This window comes from Paroedura picta, chromosome 4, assembly GCF_049243985.1.
Source record: "Paroedura picta isolate Pp20150507F chromosome 4, Ppicta_v3.0, whole genome shotgun sequence".
Classification (NCBI taxonomy): domain Eukaryota; kingdom Metazoa; phylum Chordata; class Lepidosauria; order Squamata; family Gekkonidae; genus Paroedura; species Paroedura picta.
Window position 1 is genome coordinate 98,010,774 of NC_135372.1, and position 17,157 is coordinate 98,027,930.

Here is a 17,157-nt window from a genome sequence, read left to right on the forward strand (position 1 = left end):
ATTTAACCTAAAGAGCACAAATGCTAACAACAAATACTTAATGTCCTGCTTTGATAGAAAAACAACTGAGGAGACTTCAGTACAGTTTATTAAACTATTTATTTATTAGCCAATCCACTGCAAACATCATTGTAACACCAGCCAATAATTAGAGAGGACAAAGACATGGCCCAGAGACCAGATAGTTCAAAATCAATGGGATGGACGGATCTTAAAAGAAAGATGGGGACAAATTGTAGGGGGAACATGGGAAGCCATTACCCCTTTCAGTTTAAGCAGCAGTAGCAAAGCCAATTCTGTTGTTGGCCATGTCATAGACAGAGTAATACTGCCTAAGAAAGACATCACCCAAGATCCAGAGAGGCTGTCCATTTTGAGAGGGCAGATAGGTCTGCTCAATTCCAACTGTGCAGTAGCCATTGTTCTGTGAAACAATAAAGGCTGGTAAGTGGAACTCAGAAAGATGGAAACACAACAAGGAAAAAACTTGGGGGAAATTCATATGTGGTATCTCGTTCTCCCCCTCATCCCCGTAACTCTAGCTCTTCCTTCTACAGTTCTTATGCTGAAAGATTACAGATGAAGGATATTCAAAACCATAATACGTACATTGAGAATGTAGGCCGTGGGAGGCAGAGGGAAGGAATTTCCATTGATGTTGAAGGAAATGGTGGGCAAATTCTGGACAGAGCTGCAGTCAACTGCATACTGTAAAAAGGAGACAGGGTTAGGGTGCCAGCCTCCAGGTGGGCACTGGAGTCCTCCCATAATTAAACACTGATCTCTAGACTATAGAGGTCGGTTCTTTTGGACCAAATAGCAGCTCTGAAGAGTGGACCCTGACATGGCAGCCCTGCTGAGCTCCATTCACTCCCCAAACTTAATATTTCCCCAGCTAACCCCCCCCACACACCCACACACACACACTCACACTTTTCCAGGAATTTCCTGACCTGGAATCAGTAACCCTAAATAGGGCAGTGGATAATTGGGACTGTATCATTTCATGATCTGGCCACAACAGTTTATTCTGCAGTCATAAATTCCAGGGTTTTTTGTGGCTCTATGACCAGCTGTTCACACTGCCACACACACACTTCTGTATAAGTCTCAGTATCAGTCTGCTGGCAGGGGCTCATGGGAATTGTCGTCCATGGACATCTTGTGAGCCAGAGTTTGGCCACCCCTCCTTTAAATAGTCATCCCCAACATGGAACTCACAGACATCTGGGCCTCATGTATTTCCTGGTGCCTGTTTCTTCTTCCCCAAAGTATCTCTCCCCAGAACAAAGAGCCAATCCTGGCTTTTCTTTGTATTGTTTAAGCAGAGTTGCTTTGGGTCTGCATTTAGAAGCAGCTGCGTCTATAACAGAACACTTTGCTTATGATCTCCCAACATTTTATGAACTTGTAGCCCTTTTGTGATCGATAGTGCCCATTCCACAACTTGGCTGCTATTTTATAGTGCTGTCCACTAACTGTTCTCAAAATCCAGAAGTACCCGCATACTCCACAAGATTTGAGGGCCCTATTTTCACAGCTACTTACCTGTCCATACTGATCTTGCTGACCGCCCACAGCATTCAGAAAACTCCCCATGTACTGCTGAGGAACAGTGAGAAGGGATGTTCCAGTGTCCACAATAGCCTGGCAACCTTGGCTGCACCATCCAGTAGCTTGTCCCCCAATAGTGAACCTGAGGGGAAACATAGAAAATCCCATTGTATGAGGTTTTTACTGAACCCCATGCAAAAAGATATGGTAATTATTGTGTCTAAATGCTGTTTTTTAAGGATTCATCTCAATGAAGATGTTGTCTCCATCTCTGCCTTCCATTGTGATGCAGGCAGAAGTCTGGAGCTAGAGAATATGACTAACATGAGAATACAACAGTGTAAGAATACAGGCACAACAACAACATCTATTTTATTCTTACTGAGCTGAATGCAAGAAAACGTGCACACCATTCTCTATTAAGCCTCACAACAACAATGGCATGAAATTTCGAAGCCATGGAGACAGAGCAGCTTGATTTCTAGACTAAGACTGTACAGGGAGTCCATGGCTTGTCATCTTGGTTTTACAGTCTGATTTTACACACCTATATTCAGAAATGGTTCCCTGAGGGACACCCATTTGTTTGAGACTGCGGATGGTACTTGATTCATTTACTTAAAACTTGCTAAACTTTCCTTGGAACAGCTTACAACAATAGGCAACTTGACACAGGAAAATCTACAGTTACAAAGGCCAACAAAATTTGCCAGTGATATGTGTGTATATCCATCATACATAGCCTACATCCTAATAGTATGCAGTATAAAGCCATCTGTTTTAGACCACGTCAACAAACCAAATGGATCACCAGAGAAAGCCTCTCAGGAAATGCAGAGTTTCTAAATGGCTGGAAGGGATGAAACACTCCACAAAGCCTCTGGATTCCCATTCCAAGGGCTGAGACAACAACAGGAGAAGCTCTCAACTGGATGGCAGCAGTCTTTAGTGATGGCCACACCATGAAGGATTGGCTCATACACAGGGATGCTTGGAGGCCCCCCAACCATGAAGCATTTTAAACTAAGCCAATAAGCATGTTGGTAGCTAATATGTTTGTTCTAATATTTGCAATTATATGAAGAGTGGCAGGTGGACCAACTTGACTGTCTCCACCCTTGAAGAAGGAGGGTCTAAAACCCAATTCAACCTTCAGCAGATACTGATCTTCCTAGATGGGTAGCCACAATACTCTGTAACAGTAAAATAAAACTGGAGACCAGTAGCTCCTTAAAGATAAGCAAAATGTATTCCAGCACAAGCTTTCATGAGTCAGATGGCCTGGAGCATACATTTATGCTGGAATAAGTTGTGTTAGTTTTTAAGGTGCCTGTAAATGCCTGTTTTATTCAGAGAATGACCTCATCGTGACAACTGATTTTAATTCCATCCTACCAACCAGAAAAGAAATGTATCAGTACAATAGTAGATGGTTGACCAGTTCACACCATCCTCAAAATCGTAACTGCAGATGGTAGAGTATGTGTGATGTGCATGCTCAGTGGTTCCACCTTGATGTGCTTTTAACCCACTTTATTATTCTCAGTAATCCTCAGTAATCAGAGTAGAAGTACATGTTAACTAGGCCCCTACCCAAAGGTATGGCCTAGTATGACCACTTATTTTGGGAAAATATTAAATTCAAAAATAGAATAATCTAAGATCAATCAGAAAAGTGTTCCACCTGACTTAATGGTTTTACTCTATCCAATATACCTCAAAGGGTATCAAATCCACTGAAGTGAAGCAGAGCCTTTGTTCAGACATTCTGAGACTGAGAGCAGACTCGGCAAGTCTTCCAAAAGATTTAACGGGTTTTCAGAAAATCATTTATTGAAAATGAAACTTACTCTTGAATTCCAATCTGCCAGTAAAGTTCTTGAGTAACAGGAGCCCAATAGATCTGTCCTGAGTAAAGGCGAGTGTCTACTCCTCCAAAGGCAACCTCACCACCATATTGAGAGCTTGGTTGTCTGCAAACACAAGAGAAAGAATTAGATTTTGTAATTTACTAATTGTCATGGAAAGTCAATGTATGTAGTGATTAAATGGTTGAACTAGGATCTGGAATAATCTGGTTCAATTCCCCATTCTGCCATGGAAGCTTACTGGGTAACCATGGGCCACTATAAATCTCAGCCTAACTTATTTTGCAGGGTTATTGTAAGGATAAGGGGAGAATGTCGTGAGCAAGTCCTCACTGGGAAATAAATAAATGTGTATTATGTAATGAAGTAGACCTAGCTTGGGAGTTATAAAGCCATCTGACATACCTTGGAGAGATATTTTCAGCAGGTACTTCTAGTGTTCCAAACTTTTCAAGACATAAACTCTTGATAAATTTCATGTTCACAAAAACTGAATATTCTGCATTTGTTATTCCATATTAAAATGTAGCTTGATGTGCCTTTGTTATTATTTTGCTACTCATAGTTTTCTTTGATCATAATGCAATTTGTGAATTGTTACCAGTTTTCTTATTGATCTGACACAAAAAGCAGTGCATTAAAATTCTCATATGAGGCTGTTTAATAAAAGTGAATCTTTCTTAACACAGAATTAGGTTAGTTCAGCCATTTCCACATCCTCATTCCTGCTTCATCAACTGAACACCAATAGGCTGGGTTGAGCTGCACAACACAATAAACAATAGGTATTGGGATCCTGATTTTTTTATACCATAGGCACACAAGTCAGAAAAGTGCTCTGAGTGATCTTGCCCCCACATCAAAGGAGTCTCAAAGCAGCTTACAATCACCTTCCCTTTCTCTCCCAACAGACACAACAGGTGGGGCTGAGAGAGCTAACAGGAATGCTCTGAGAACTGTATGACTAGCTCAAGCTCCCCCAGCTGGCTTCATGTGGAAGAACAGAGAAGCAAACCCAGCTCTCCAGATCAGAGGCTGCCACTCTTAACAACTACAACACACTGGCTCTCACCCCTTTGCTCATGCTCTGCAAGTCAGTAGCCATTGCAGGTAGTGTTTTCCCAGGACTGTGTGCCTGCTGCCTACACAAGGGTAATGCAGGGACTAAGAAAGGAAATAACGAAGCAGGATTGGAAGCAACACTTTTTGCTATACCCTAAGAGTTATAAGTTATTGCTAGATAGTGGTTTCTCTATGCTCCAAACACTGCAGCAACTTTTCAATAGCATTGGTAAGAGGTGTGTGCAGGTGCAAAGAACCATGTGCATGAAGTACACAATGCCCCTCTATACACGCACGTGAAGATAAAATTAATCTTGTTCTATTTTGGGATAGTCATACCTTTGATTTCACAATGATCTATTAGGTTCTTAAATTGTGGTTTTAAATGGTGTTTTTAATATATTTTTGTGGTAATGCTTGTTTACATCGTAAGCTGCCTTGAATTCTGTAAGGTAGAAAGGCAGCTAAGAAATATATATATAAGAAATATAAGAAATATAAGAAAGGCAGCTAAGAAATATATAAATAAATAAATAAAATAGAAAACAGTAAACAAGAAAATTAACGTGATACTGATACTTTGTGAGTATGATATATGAAAAACAATGGGGAAAACAATAAAGCTGCAAGAATGTGTAGTTAAATCCCTTACTTGCTCAGATAGAAGCTGAAGATTGGCTCGGTTAGCAAGTTTTCCTGCAGCATCGCCTGCAAAGCGGTGGTAGCACCCCCTACTGCCAGAGAAGGGTAGGCCATTCCCAGAATGCCATCAAACTGGGCATAAATGAAGTTGGTACCAGGCTCATTTTCACTCAGGCCAAACTCCTGATTTGTGACAACAATATTCTCGAGCTAAAGGAGGGCAAGAAGAAAGTCTGTCGCATAGAATGGACACAGGACACAAAAGAATAGACTGATACCCAATGCTGAATACAAGCAATAGCTTGCCAGCAACCTGTGAACTTCCATAGGCAGCTGCTATCAGAAACAGAATGCTGGACCAGCCTAGAGCTGAAACAGTCTTGATCCCCAAATTGTCTTCAGAGTTGCAAATGTTGCCAGGCATTCTCTAAATACATGAATATTTGCTGTATTTTTGATATGTAGGGGTGTTTGACATCTTATGATATTTCATTTAAATATTTGACATTTTACAATATTAATGATTGACATAATATTCCATATGAAAGTTTTAATAAAAAGCTGATGTTAAATGGCATTTAACATCTGATTGCATTGACAGATGAAAGGCAGAGAAATTAGTGCAGGGATATACTGGATTGTGAATGACCAATGTTATTTATAATCCAGTCCTACCTGTGTTTACTTCAAAGTGAATCCAACATATTTTAATTTGATTTGCATTCAAGCAAGACTACTGAGGGGGGAAAGCCTTAGTAGGCAGCGTTTATGTAGTATTTGAGAGTTGGTATGCAATGCTATTTGTTAAATAGCAGTATCTCAGGACTGGAAATTAACATTGCTTGGTAACTGATAGGTATGTAATGGCATCTATTAATTGACAGCTTTTGACAGATTATAAGATTCCATGTTTTGTGTATGCCAAAACAATCAAGATACACCAACAACTTGGATCCCAGCCAAGAGCGGTTCTCTAGGAATTACTGACAATAAGGTCTTGGTGATGATTATCTGGAAATATTAATTATCAGGATAGACCATAGGAGCACTTACTTTCAGAGTGTCATAGGCAAAAAATCCAGTAAGGCTGCCACTGCCATATTGCAGGCTGAATGTCTGTCCCTTGGTGGAGTAGGTGGAGGACTGGCTGGGGTTGAATCTTGCATGGCTGCCTATGGGGGAAATAATATCAAATAAAGTTAAGTCTGCACAGATATTTCAGGTTTGCTCATTTAGGGCAACTGACCCCTGCAAGTCACAATGCAGCTGTAAGATAATGTAGAAGTTCGTCCAGATGAAGAGACTGGAAGAATTGTGCATGTGATGCAAGTAATTGGGGCGGGGGGGGGGGGGGGGATTGAGTTCTTTCTTCATCCAAAACTTTTGTGCTGCACAGTATGGACTTTCCTGCACTTCCTGTTTCTCTCTACAATTCCTATTTGGCTCTATAACTTGTATACTTCTGCCAGGCCTGTAAGACGGGGCTGTTCCACCAAGCTTTTGTTTGAGGCCAAAGATTTTATAACATCTATATCCCCACTACAGAAAACACCCCAACAAATACCTGGAATAGAACCATTGAAAGGAACTACACTAGAAATAACAATAGTAACTGAATTTGCTGGTAGTTATAGATGTGGTTTAAATGGTTTTAAAATGTTATTAATTAATTTATATCATTGTTACAATTGATGTTGTATACCACCTTGAGCCGGAATGCCAAGAGGGCATTATTATATATAAACTGAAGAAATAAGAAAAAGCAAACCACAACATGCAGAGAAATCCAGTTTCTCTAGAGCGAGGCTCTTTGGAAGTTCAGTCTCCATCTAATCACAGCAGATTCCATCTCAATGAAACTAGGTTTGAACCGTTGGAAAGTAACTACTCACTGCAAGCCTGGCTCTGGCAGTAGACAGATGGCACCCACAAGTTGGAAGAGCCAGTATCAAACAGCACCAAAAAATTCTGGGGTGGAGTTCCAATGCTGATTTCGCCATAGTATGATGCCTAGTAAAAGAATGTTATAATCTGAATTTTAGAAGGATGCTAGTGTAAGGTGAGCTGAGCGGTCCCCATGGGACTGAAGGAATTGAGTAAGAAGGACATAGAAAGACCCAAATCAGATTGTCCTGACTTTTAAGATTTCACACAGGGCAAGGGAAAGAGGCATCAAAATTCTCTTTTGGTAGAGAAAATATGGAAGGGAAAAGAAAAAAAGAAGAGAGCCTCACATCCATGTATGCCATTGGTTCAAAAGCCACATTGTACTCATTGATATACTTCTTGACTGGGTCAAACTTGTGGTGCTTCAGGTAGTCTTCCAGCACACCCTTTTCCTTCATCACCTCTCGAATGGACTTTCCCTTCTTTAGAGTTAAGCTAGATGGGAGGGAGGAGAAGAGTATAGATTATAAATAGGGTAACATTTTAACATCCCTTGGTTAATAACAATTACCACACAAATGAGACACCAATTGGTCTTTTTCATCTTTCCACTCACAGGTTCATGATTGAAGACCAACTTTTTTTTTGGCGGGGGGGTTGTGATACCAGCATGACAGGCCCCTCCTTTTAATGGCTAGAAGGATTGTGATAGGTTGGCCCAAATTATATTGCGCTGAAATCTCTGGGCCATTTCCCACGGCTTAAAAATAGCACAATGGTTGCTAATTGAAAACGCTACTAATTTGGCATTACCCACGACGTCGTAGACAATCTGCAACACTCCTGAAACCGATCAGCAATAAGCGCTTCGTTTTAGCGCTTTCAGGGAAATCCAGAAAAGTGGATTCACCCTCCGGATAGCGATACACTCCTGCAACCAATCTGCAACACTAGCGCTAAAGACCTGTGCGTTACCATTGTTGCTGGTTCTTCAAAGCCCCTCCCCCTGGCTCTCTTCTCCAAACTTCCGGCGAAGCGATCGCCATTTTTTTTTCTCGGAGCGAGCGGGGATAAACGCACCGGCGAGCCTCTTTCTGTTTAGAGGCTTCCCTGGCTTCATTCCTTCACCTTTAGTCACTAAGCACAAACCACTTAAAAGCCCGTTTGCTGGAATAAAGTCCCTTTATTTTTTACACATAAATTCAGCCGAAAATCGAGCCCGTGAGAAGGGGGGGGGGGAATTTTTTTTTATCACTCGAGCCAGCGTGCAAACGATCATACAATCAAACGACAGCTCACATTAGGCAGCTGGATGGGTCTCTCCGTAGCAAAGAATCTACACAGATTCGTTGCTATGGGTCTGTTTTTTTTTTAAAAAACCTTTCTTAAAGGGAAAGGGGCTGTTTGGGAGCATGCTAACGGCTGCTCATTGGCTGCTTGACGGCCAGGGGCGGGACGAGCTTGGCAATAGCGCTTCCTTTCTAGCGATTTCTGCCGAGACCGGAAGCCTGTGGGAAACGCTAAAAAACGCAACTGATTCCACTACAAAGCCAGGTGTGCAAAACGACGAATTCCACTATTTTAAATGGCGATTTTTCATTCCGCAAACAATTTGCAACAAAGATCCCCGTGCGAAAAGGCCCTCTGTGTTCAGAAAATGGCATCTGAACAGTACTTGCTGGAACAGGCAGATCCGGGTGTCACAAGATAGGTGTCATGTACTCCCCTTCCCAATGTCTGCATTAATGGGCCATCAGATAAGCAATTACTCCTCCCTTCCTTCCTTCCTTCCTTCCTTCCTTCCTTCCTTCCTTCCTTCCTTCCTTCCTTCCTTCCTTCCTTCCGTCCTTCCTTCCTTCCTTCCTTCCTTCCTTCCTTCCTTCCTTCCTGATAATGTCTCACCCCCTTGGGGTCTATCAGCATATGCAAGCAAGCATTGTCTCCTCTTAGACTGGGAGGCCTCCAGTGACATCATGCTATAACACATGTTTAGAGGCTACAGTTTAGCCATAAAAAGCCAGATTTTTGCCACATTTGTGTGCTCAGTGATCAGTCCCCCTGGGATGCCACCCCCTGCTGTTATGTTGCTGGTCCCCCCTCCGATCTGCAACTCTTCTAGAACAGGCAAATATTACCCAGCCCTATTCTGAACTCCCTCTTTTCCTCCAGCATGGTGTAGTGGTTTAAAAGCAGCGGCTTCTAATCTGGTGAGCTGGTTTTGATTCCTTGCTCCTCCACATGCAGCCAGCTGGGTGACTTTGGGCTTGCCACAGCACTGATAAAGCTGTTCTGACCGAGAGTCCTATCAGAAGCTCTCTCAGACTCATCCACCTCACAGGGTGTCTGTTGTGGAGAGAGGAAAAGGGAAGGCGAATGTAAGCCTCTTGAGCGATGAAAAGACCAATATAAAAAACAACTCTTCTTTCATTTCATCTCTTAGGAACTTGTATGTTTTTGCTTGTATGTAAGTTTTGAATATACCCCAATATTTTCCCCAAATAACTCTCCTTGAGTGTAAGCTATATATTCAAATTTTATGCTTGGGGGGGGGGGAGATATGTGATATCAAATCGACCACTAGAGGGAGGGAAACACTTGAGGAAGAGGGAACACCCCACACCTCCAGAAACAGGAATTTAGCAATGAATAAAATGAGAATGCAGAAAAGCCCATGGTTGAAAAAATCACTTACAGAAACTGAGGGTGCCAGCTTGCATTTATTTATTTATCATATGGCATATGCGTAATATAGCCCGGAGATCCTAAGATTGTCTGGCTGCCAGGCAAGAGACGTTCAGACGTGGTTTGCCATTGCCTGCCCCTGTGTCACAACCCTGGTATTTCTTGGGGGCCACCCTTCCAGGGACAAGCCAGGACTGACCCAGCTTAGCTTCCGAGATCTGATCAGATCAGGCTGCCTTGCTATCCAGGTTGGATTTGCCAACCTGTTAACAGAAAAGATCAGCAACTGCCCATATATGTGCATCCTTTTCAGATTCCCGTCTTGTGGAATGGCCTGCCAGAGGAGATCAGGACGCATCCTGATATGCCAGTAACCAAAAAACTGCATGTTGCTCATATGCTCAAATACAATACTATCATCCTAATCATTGTTGAAGTTGAAGACTACTCACGTTATTAAGCCCTCTGAAAGGTGGAAGCAAACCATCGCCAAGATCAACCACTGCATGATTCTTGGTTTTTGCTGCATACAACACCTGAAGAAGTTTTGTGCACCACAGCAGAAACTGGGCTAAAGCACCAGCTTTTTATACCTTAGAAGCTGGCACCCCAAACCTTATCTATGTATACTGCTATTTCCCTTAGGCTTGTATTCAGCCATTATCAGCGCTCTTGTATGCTAAGAAAGGTTTTATCATTCCACTGACCTTTCATTAAAAACTATTTATAGGAGATTATTAAGATTTGATAAGGAATAATAAGTGTACTTATATTGGTGTTATCAAGATATAGAATGATACAAACACTTCAGCCCCAATGTTATCCCCCCCAAAAAAAGAAACTGGTGATCAAAAACCTATTAACCCACTGCTTCATTTAATAAATAAAAAGGGTGATATCCACAATCTTTATTACAGTAGATTTTTTTCATACTATCACTGTGGAGTAATGCCAGTCTAAATAGATAATTGGGAGGGAGAAATTGTTCAATATGGACACATGGATTCTTGGAAGAAATCGTTCTCAGAATAGGTCACCTTATGGTTAAAAAAGGGAAAACAATGTAGAAATGAACTGGACAGATTTGAGGGGATTCAGGTGGGTAGCCATGTTATTCTGAAACAATAGAACAAAGTTTGAGTCTCGCACCTTTAAGATCAACATAGTTTAATTCTAAGCTTAAAGACCAACTTTGATAGTCTTAAAGGTACACTGGACTCAAACTTTGTTCTAATGGCAGAGGCTATAGTGGGATTTCTCAAGGATTTGTAAAGCAGCATGTTCTATTTTACTTACTCATAAATGATCTGGCATGAGGAATGAAGTGTAAAGTAGCCAATCAGACACAATTTGAGTATAAAAGGTGGCCCCGGGGAGGCTCGCCTGGCCTCAACCAGAGCCAGGGCCTTTTCGGTCCTGGCCCCTACCTGATGGAATGAGCTCCCGAAGGAGCTGCGGGCTCTATGGGAGCTTCCAGCTTTCAGCAGGGCCCTGAAAACAGAGCAAATCAGGGCGAAGAGAAGATCTATGGGCCTCCCCAAAGGTTGAATTCCCCACCATATGCCATCGGTAGGGGTTATCCTCTCCCTGATTCCCCAGCGAGGTGGGTATGCTGGTTGCCGCCAGTTGTTGGGTAGTTTTTAATTGTTGATTTTAAGGAAAATAGGAGTTTTAGGACATTATACCCCCTTCAAGGATCGCTGCCTTGTTGTGGCAAGGGGGCTTGCGTAGCTCAGTGAAGCTATGAGCTATGCCGTGCAGGGCCACCCAAGACGGACAGGTCATAGCTGAGAGCTCTGACAAAAGGTGATCCACTGGAGAAGGAAATGGCAAACCACTCCAGTATCTTTGCCATGAAAACTCTATGGACAGTTCCAAAAGGCATAACGTTATGACGCTGGAAGATGAGCCCCTCAGGTCGGAAGGTGTCCAATATGCTACTGGGGATGAGCAGACGGCTAGTACGAGTAGCGCCAGAATGAATGAAGCGGCTGGGCCAAAGCCGAAAGGACGCTCAGTTGTGGAAGTAACTGGTGGCGAAAAGACAGTCCGATGCTGTAAAGATTTTTATTCCATAGGAACCTGGAACGTCAGATCCATGAATCAAGGCAAGCTGGACGTGGTCAAACAAGAAATGAGAAGACTGAACATCGACATTTTAGGAATCAGTGAACTAAAATGGACAGGAATGGGTGAATTTAATTCAGATGACCATCAGGTATACTACTGTGGACAAGAATCTCGCAGAAGAAATGGAGTAGCCTTCATAATCAATAAGAGAGTAGGAAAAGCAGTCTTGGGATACAATCCCCAAAATGACAGAATGATCTCAGTTCGAATCCAAGGCAAACCATTCAACATCACAGTGATCCAGGTCTATGCCCCAACCACTGCTGCTGAAGAGGATGAAATTGATCAGTTCTATGAAGCCCTACAACACCTTATAGAAGCAACGCCAAAAAATGATGTGCTTATCATCATGGGGGATTGGAATGCTAAAGTAGGAAGCCAAAAGATAACCGGGATAACAGGCAAGTTTGGCCTTGGAGTACAAAATGAAGCAGGACACAGGCTGGTAGAATTTTGTCAAGAGAATACAATGGTCATAGCAAACACTCTTTTCCAACAACCCAAGAGACGACTCTACACATGGACATCACCAGACGGTCAACACAGAAATCAGATTGACTATGTGCTCTGCAGCCAAAGATGGAAAAGTTCTATACAGGCAATAAAAACAAGACCAGGAGCTGATTGTGGTTCAGATCATGAGCTTCTTGTTGCAAAATTTAGGCTTAAATTGAAAAAAGTAGGGAAAAGCACTAGGCCACTCAGGTATGAACTAAATCATATCCCCGACGAATATACAGTAGAGGTGACAAATAGATTTAAGGAATTAGATCTGATAGACAGAGTGCCTGAAGAACTATGGACGGAGGTTCGCGACATTGTACAAGAGGTAGGAACTAAAACCATCCCAAAGAAAAAGAAATGCAAGAAATCAAAATGGCTGTCTGAGGAAGCTTTACAAATAGCTAAGGAGAGAAGGGAAGTGAAAGGCAAGGGAGAAAGAGAAAGATACACCCAATTGAATGCAGAATTCCAGAGAAAAGCTAGAAGAGATAAGAATGCCTTCTTAAATGAACAGTGCAAACAAATAGAAGAAAACAATAGAATGGGGAGGACCAGAGATCTTTTCAAGAAAATTGGAGATATGAAGAGAACGTTTCATGCAAAGATGGGTATGATAAGGGACCAAAATGGTAGGGACCTCACAGAAGCAGAAGAGATTAAGCAAAGGTGGCAAAATTATACAGAAGAACTATACAAGAGCGAGCTTAACATCCCTGATGACCACAATGGGGTAGTTACTGACCTGGAGCCAGACATCCTGGAATGTGAAGTCAAATGGGCCTTAGGAAGTCTGAGCAACAATAAAGCTAGTGGTGGTGACAACATTCCAGTTGAACTATTCAAAATCTTAAAGGACGATGCAGTAAAAGTGCTACACTCAATATGTCAGCAAATTTGGAAAACTCAGCAATGGCCACAGGATTGGAAAAGGTCAGTTTACATTCCAATCCCAAAGAAGGGCAATGCCAAAGAATGTTCAAACTACCGCACCATTGCACTAATTTCTCATGCTAGCAAAGTTATGCTCAAAATCCTACAAGCTAGGCTCCAGCAATATGTGGACCGAGAACTTCCAGAAGTACAGGCAGGATTTCAAAGAGGCAGAGGAACTAGAGATCAAATTGCCAACATACGCTGGATCATGGAAAAAGCTAGGGAGTACCAGAAGAACATCTACTTCTGCTTCATTGACTATGCAAAAGCCTTTGATTGTGTGGAGCACAACAAATTGTGGCAAGTTCTTAAAGAGATGGGAATACCAGAGCATCTTATTTGTCTCTTGAGAAATTTATATGCAGGTCAAGAAGCAACAGTGAGAACTGAACATGGAATCACGGATTGGTTCAAAATTGAGAAAGGAGTTCGGCAAGGCTGTATACTGTCGCCTTGTCTATTTAACTTGTATGCGGAGCACATCATGAGAAAGGCGGGATTAGAGGAGTCACAAATTGGGATCAAGATTGCAGGGAGAAATATCAACAACCTCAGATATGCAGATGATACCACTCTAATGGCAGAAAGTGAAGAGGAACTAAAGAGCCTGTTGATTCGGGTGAAGGAGGAGAGTGCAAAAGTTGGCTTGAAACTCAACATCAAGAAAACAAAGATCATGGCAGCCGGCCCTCTGAGTTCCTGGCAAATAGATGGGGAAGAAATGGAGATAGTGACAGATTTTATTTTCCTGGGCTCCAAGATCACTGCAGATGGGGACTGCAGCAAAGAAATTAAAAGACGCTTGCTCCTGGGGAGGAAAGCTATGGCAAATCTAGACAGCATCCTAAAAAGCAGAGACATCACCCTGCCAACAAAAGTGCGTTTAGTCAAGGCTATGGTATTCCCAGTTGCAATGTATGGCTGCGAAAGTTGGACCATAAGGAAGGCCGAGCGTCAAAGAATTGAGGCTTTTGAACTCTGGTGCTGGAGAAGACTCTTGCGAGTCCCTTGGACTGCAAGGCGAACAAACCGGTCAGTCCTAGAGGAGATCAGCCCTGACTGCTCTTTAGAAGGCCAGATCCTGAAGATGAAACTCAAATACTTTGGCCACCTCATGAGAAGGAAGGACTCCCTGGAGAAGAGCCTAATGCTAGGAGTGGTCGAGGGCCAAAGAAGAAGGGGACGACAGAGAATAAGGTGGATGGATGGAGTCACTGAAGCAGTAGGTGCAAACTTAAAAGGACTCCAGGGAATGGTAGAGGACAGGAAGGCCTGGAGGATCATTGTCCATGGGGTCGCGATGGGTCGGACACGACTTCGCACATAACAACAACAACAACAAGGACATTATATTTTATCTTGTAACCCGCCATGAGCCAGCTTTGCCGAGAGTGGCGGGAAATAAATATAAATATAATAATAATTTAAAAATAGGAACAAAAGTCTAACTTCATATTTATACAGTTCAAACAGTGTCTATCCAAGAAAGCAATCTTGGAGTTGTGATCAAGAGCTCACTGTTCAAATTTGCATTCTGCACCTGTGAAAAGGCAGCTTTGAAGTTCAAATTATCAGGAAATAGATTAGAATAAAATTGTTGGCATCATGACATATAAAATCTATAGTGCAAAAGTATTTGGAATACAGTTCTAGTCACTCCAAAAAAGATAGTGTTGTACCTGGGGTAAAAAAGGAATTGGAGCACCTTACAATAAAGAAATGCTAAAAACTGTATATCCTAAAAGTTTAGAACAAAAAGACAATGTCAAAATGGACATTAATCATAAAGTTATGAATGTTGTGGTGAATAAGTTTACCTCCCTCTACCACTAAAAGGTCACCAAATTAAACTGGTCAGCAATAGATTCAGAAGAGACAAAACAAAATAATAATACACTGTATATTTACACAATGAAATTAATTGCTGCAATGGAGATAGCCATGCAAATCTGGATAGCTTTTTAAAAATTTAAATGGCTTTTTGCCATGACGTGCATTAGGGGAAGGCTGTTAAGAAGTATATGCTGCATAATTATAAGGCCTTCATGGAAAAGCTGGCACCATTTATATTGTTATATAATTATAGAGTATCAGTTCTGGCAAGTTGTCCTTATCAGTCCCAGTGCCACACAGAACCCAAGGAAATTGTGGGAGGGGATGATCTATTGAAGTAAGCAATTAATACTATCGGTCACCAGCTGGATAAACAATGGAAAGACCTCCCTGTGGTTTTCAAAGAAAAGGCTGACCAAATGTTTTCTGTTTTGCTTCCTTCAAGGTCATCTGTTACTTATGCTGGAAGCTGCTGTTGTTTTTTTCCACCTGTAAAACACCACTGCTTAAGTGCTGCGCTTGAATATAGAAGCAAGAAAAGGAACACTATACCAAGCAGAGAGAGAAAGAGAATTGGTATAGTGGGAGATAATTTTCATTCACTTGGAAACCCCTGTATATTTTGCATAATATGCTTGATCAGGAGGATGTGTAAAATATCAGACAATGGCTCAAACACTGTTGCTATGAGAAGTGTGCAGTCACTGATGAAGCAATGCTTAGAGATCTCTGAGAGAATTAAAGTTAGTTCTCCCACTGCACCAGTTGTCTCTGGCTTGAATATAGAAGGCAAATATTATAATTCTTGCAAATATGAAACCAAAGGCCTACAACACATAATACATTCCTCATTTCCATTCCTAGGTACAAAGAAGAGAAGAAGACCCTGAAGGGGCAGCAAGAAGACAATTACATGGTATTCATTCAGATTGCTGCTCTTAGGGTAATTTCCTGCTTCTTCTCACGTTTGCCACTTCAGTCTCCTCTCTCACTCAGCTAGATATATAGTTAGGAACTTATCTCTGTTTCTCCTCTTTCCTATTGGTATGCTGGTTCCTAAATAAACCTCTTAAAATATTTTTTCTTCAGTTTCTCGACTGCCCCTCCTGAACCAGCCATCTCAGGGCAGTGTACAACATTTAATCTGTGAGCATCAATTCCATCACATTAAATTAAGGTTACCATTTGTGCCGCTTTTCGCGGGACTGTCCCGCCTTTGGCAAAATAGTCCTGCGTCCCGCCAGGTACTTAGAAAGTCCCGCACCCAGCTGCAAATTGCGCACTTGGCGCGGCTCTACCCAGCCTGACCGCCTGGCCTTCATCAACCTCAAGCGCCGCCCCCACACCATGTACCATGTCTGCCTGGACTCCGCCTTCTTCAGAGGCGGGACCTGCGAGGGAAGGGAAGGGAAGGTGCACGGCAGCACGTGCAAGTTCAGCCCGGAGGTGAGTGAGCAAATGAGGTTAGCCGGGGATGCGAGCAGGCGGGGCAAGCAAGAAAACAAGGTGAGCCGAGGAAGAGAGTGGGCGGGGCATGCAAGCAAACGAGGTGAGCCGAGGAAGAGAGTGGGCGGGGCAAGCAAGCAAACAAGGTGAGCCGAGGAAGTGAGCGGGCAGAACAAGCAAGCAAACGAGGTGAGGCAGGGAAGTGAGCGGGTGGAGCTAGCAAGCAAACGAGGTGAGGCAGGGAAGGAGGCGGGCTTTGTCTTCTTGGCCACCACACTAAAGTTCCTCCCAGGTTGCCTTCTCTTTGGAGCTCGTGGCCTAACCTTCCCAATTTTCTCCCTGGTGCTTGTGTAAGTGTGCATGCTTATTATTGCTTTGTATATGTGTGTGCATATGCTGGGGTTCTCCTCCTGAGATCTACCCTGCCTTATAACTATCTCAAACCCTTTTTACAGTTAATTTCCCCTTCTCTGGGTAATCTCTCCCTTTCAGCACATATTTTTCAAGATTGGGAGGTACACTTCATTTTAATTATGGCATCCTTTAATTGTTTTCAGTAAAAACAATTTTACTTCTATTATTAGTCCTAATGCTGACTACAGGCTTTTTGGTTGAT

General features: G+C 42.4%; 1 protein-coding gene across 1 annotated transcript; it reads right to left on the reverse strand.

Annotated features, from left to right (window-relative positions):
* Window positions 1-80: 80 nt before the first annotated feature.
* LOC143835960 (gastricsin-like) lies at window positions 81-10,303 on the reverse strand. Its single transcript, XM_077334496.1, has 9 exons — window positions 10,148-10,303; window positions 7,361-7,508; window positions 7,019-7,136; window positions 6,180-6,298; window positions 5,137-5,336; window positions 3,405-3,527; window positions 1,549-1,696; window positions 610-708; window positions 81-424 (listed from the first exon to the last, which is right to left on the reverse strand). The coding sequence occupies exons 1-9, from the start codon at window positions 10,222-10,224 to the stop codon at window positions 272-274; spliced, it is 1,185 nt and encodes a 394-aa protein (XP_077190611.1). The 5' UTR covers window positions 10,225-10,303; the 3' UTR covers window positions 81-271.
* Window positions 10,304-17,157: the final 6,854 nt, after the last annotated feature.

Coding starts and splice junctions, on each gene's coding strand:
- LOC143835960 (XM_077334496.1), bottom strand. CDS start 10,224: ATGCAGCAAAAACCAAGAATCATGCAGTGGTTGATCTTGGCGATGGTT. Junction 709..1,548: donor AGCAAGATCAGTATGGACAG/GTAAGTAGCTGT, acceptor TCCTTTTTACAG/TATGCAGTTGACTGCAGCTC. Junction 425..609: donor CCACGGCCTACATTCTCAAT/GTACGTATTATG, acceptor ATTGTTTCACAG/AACAATGGCTACTGCACAGT.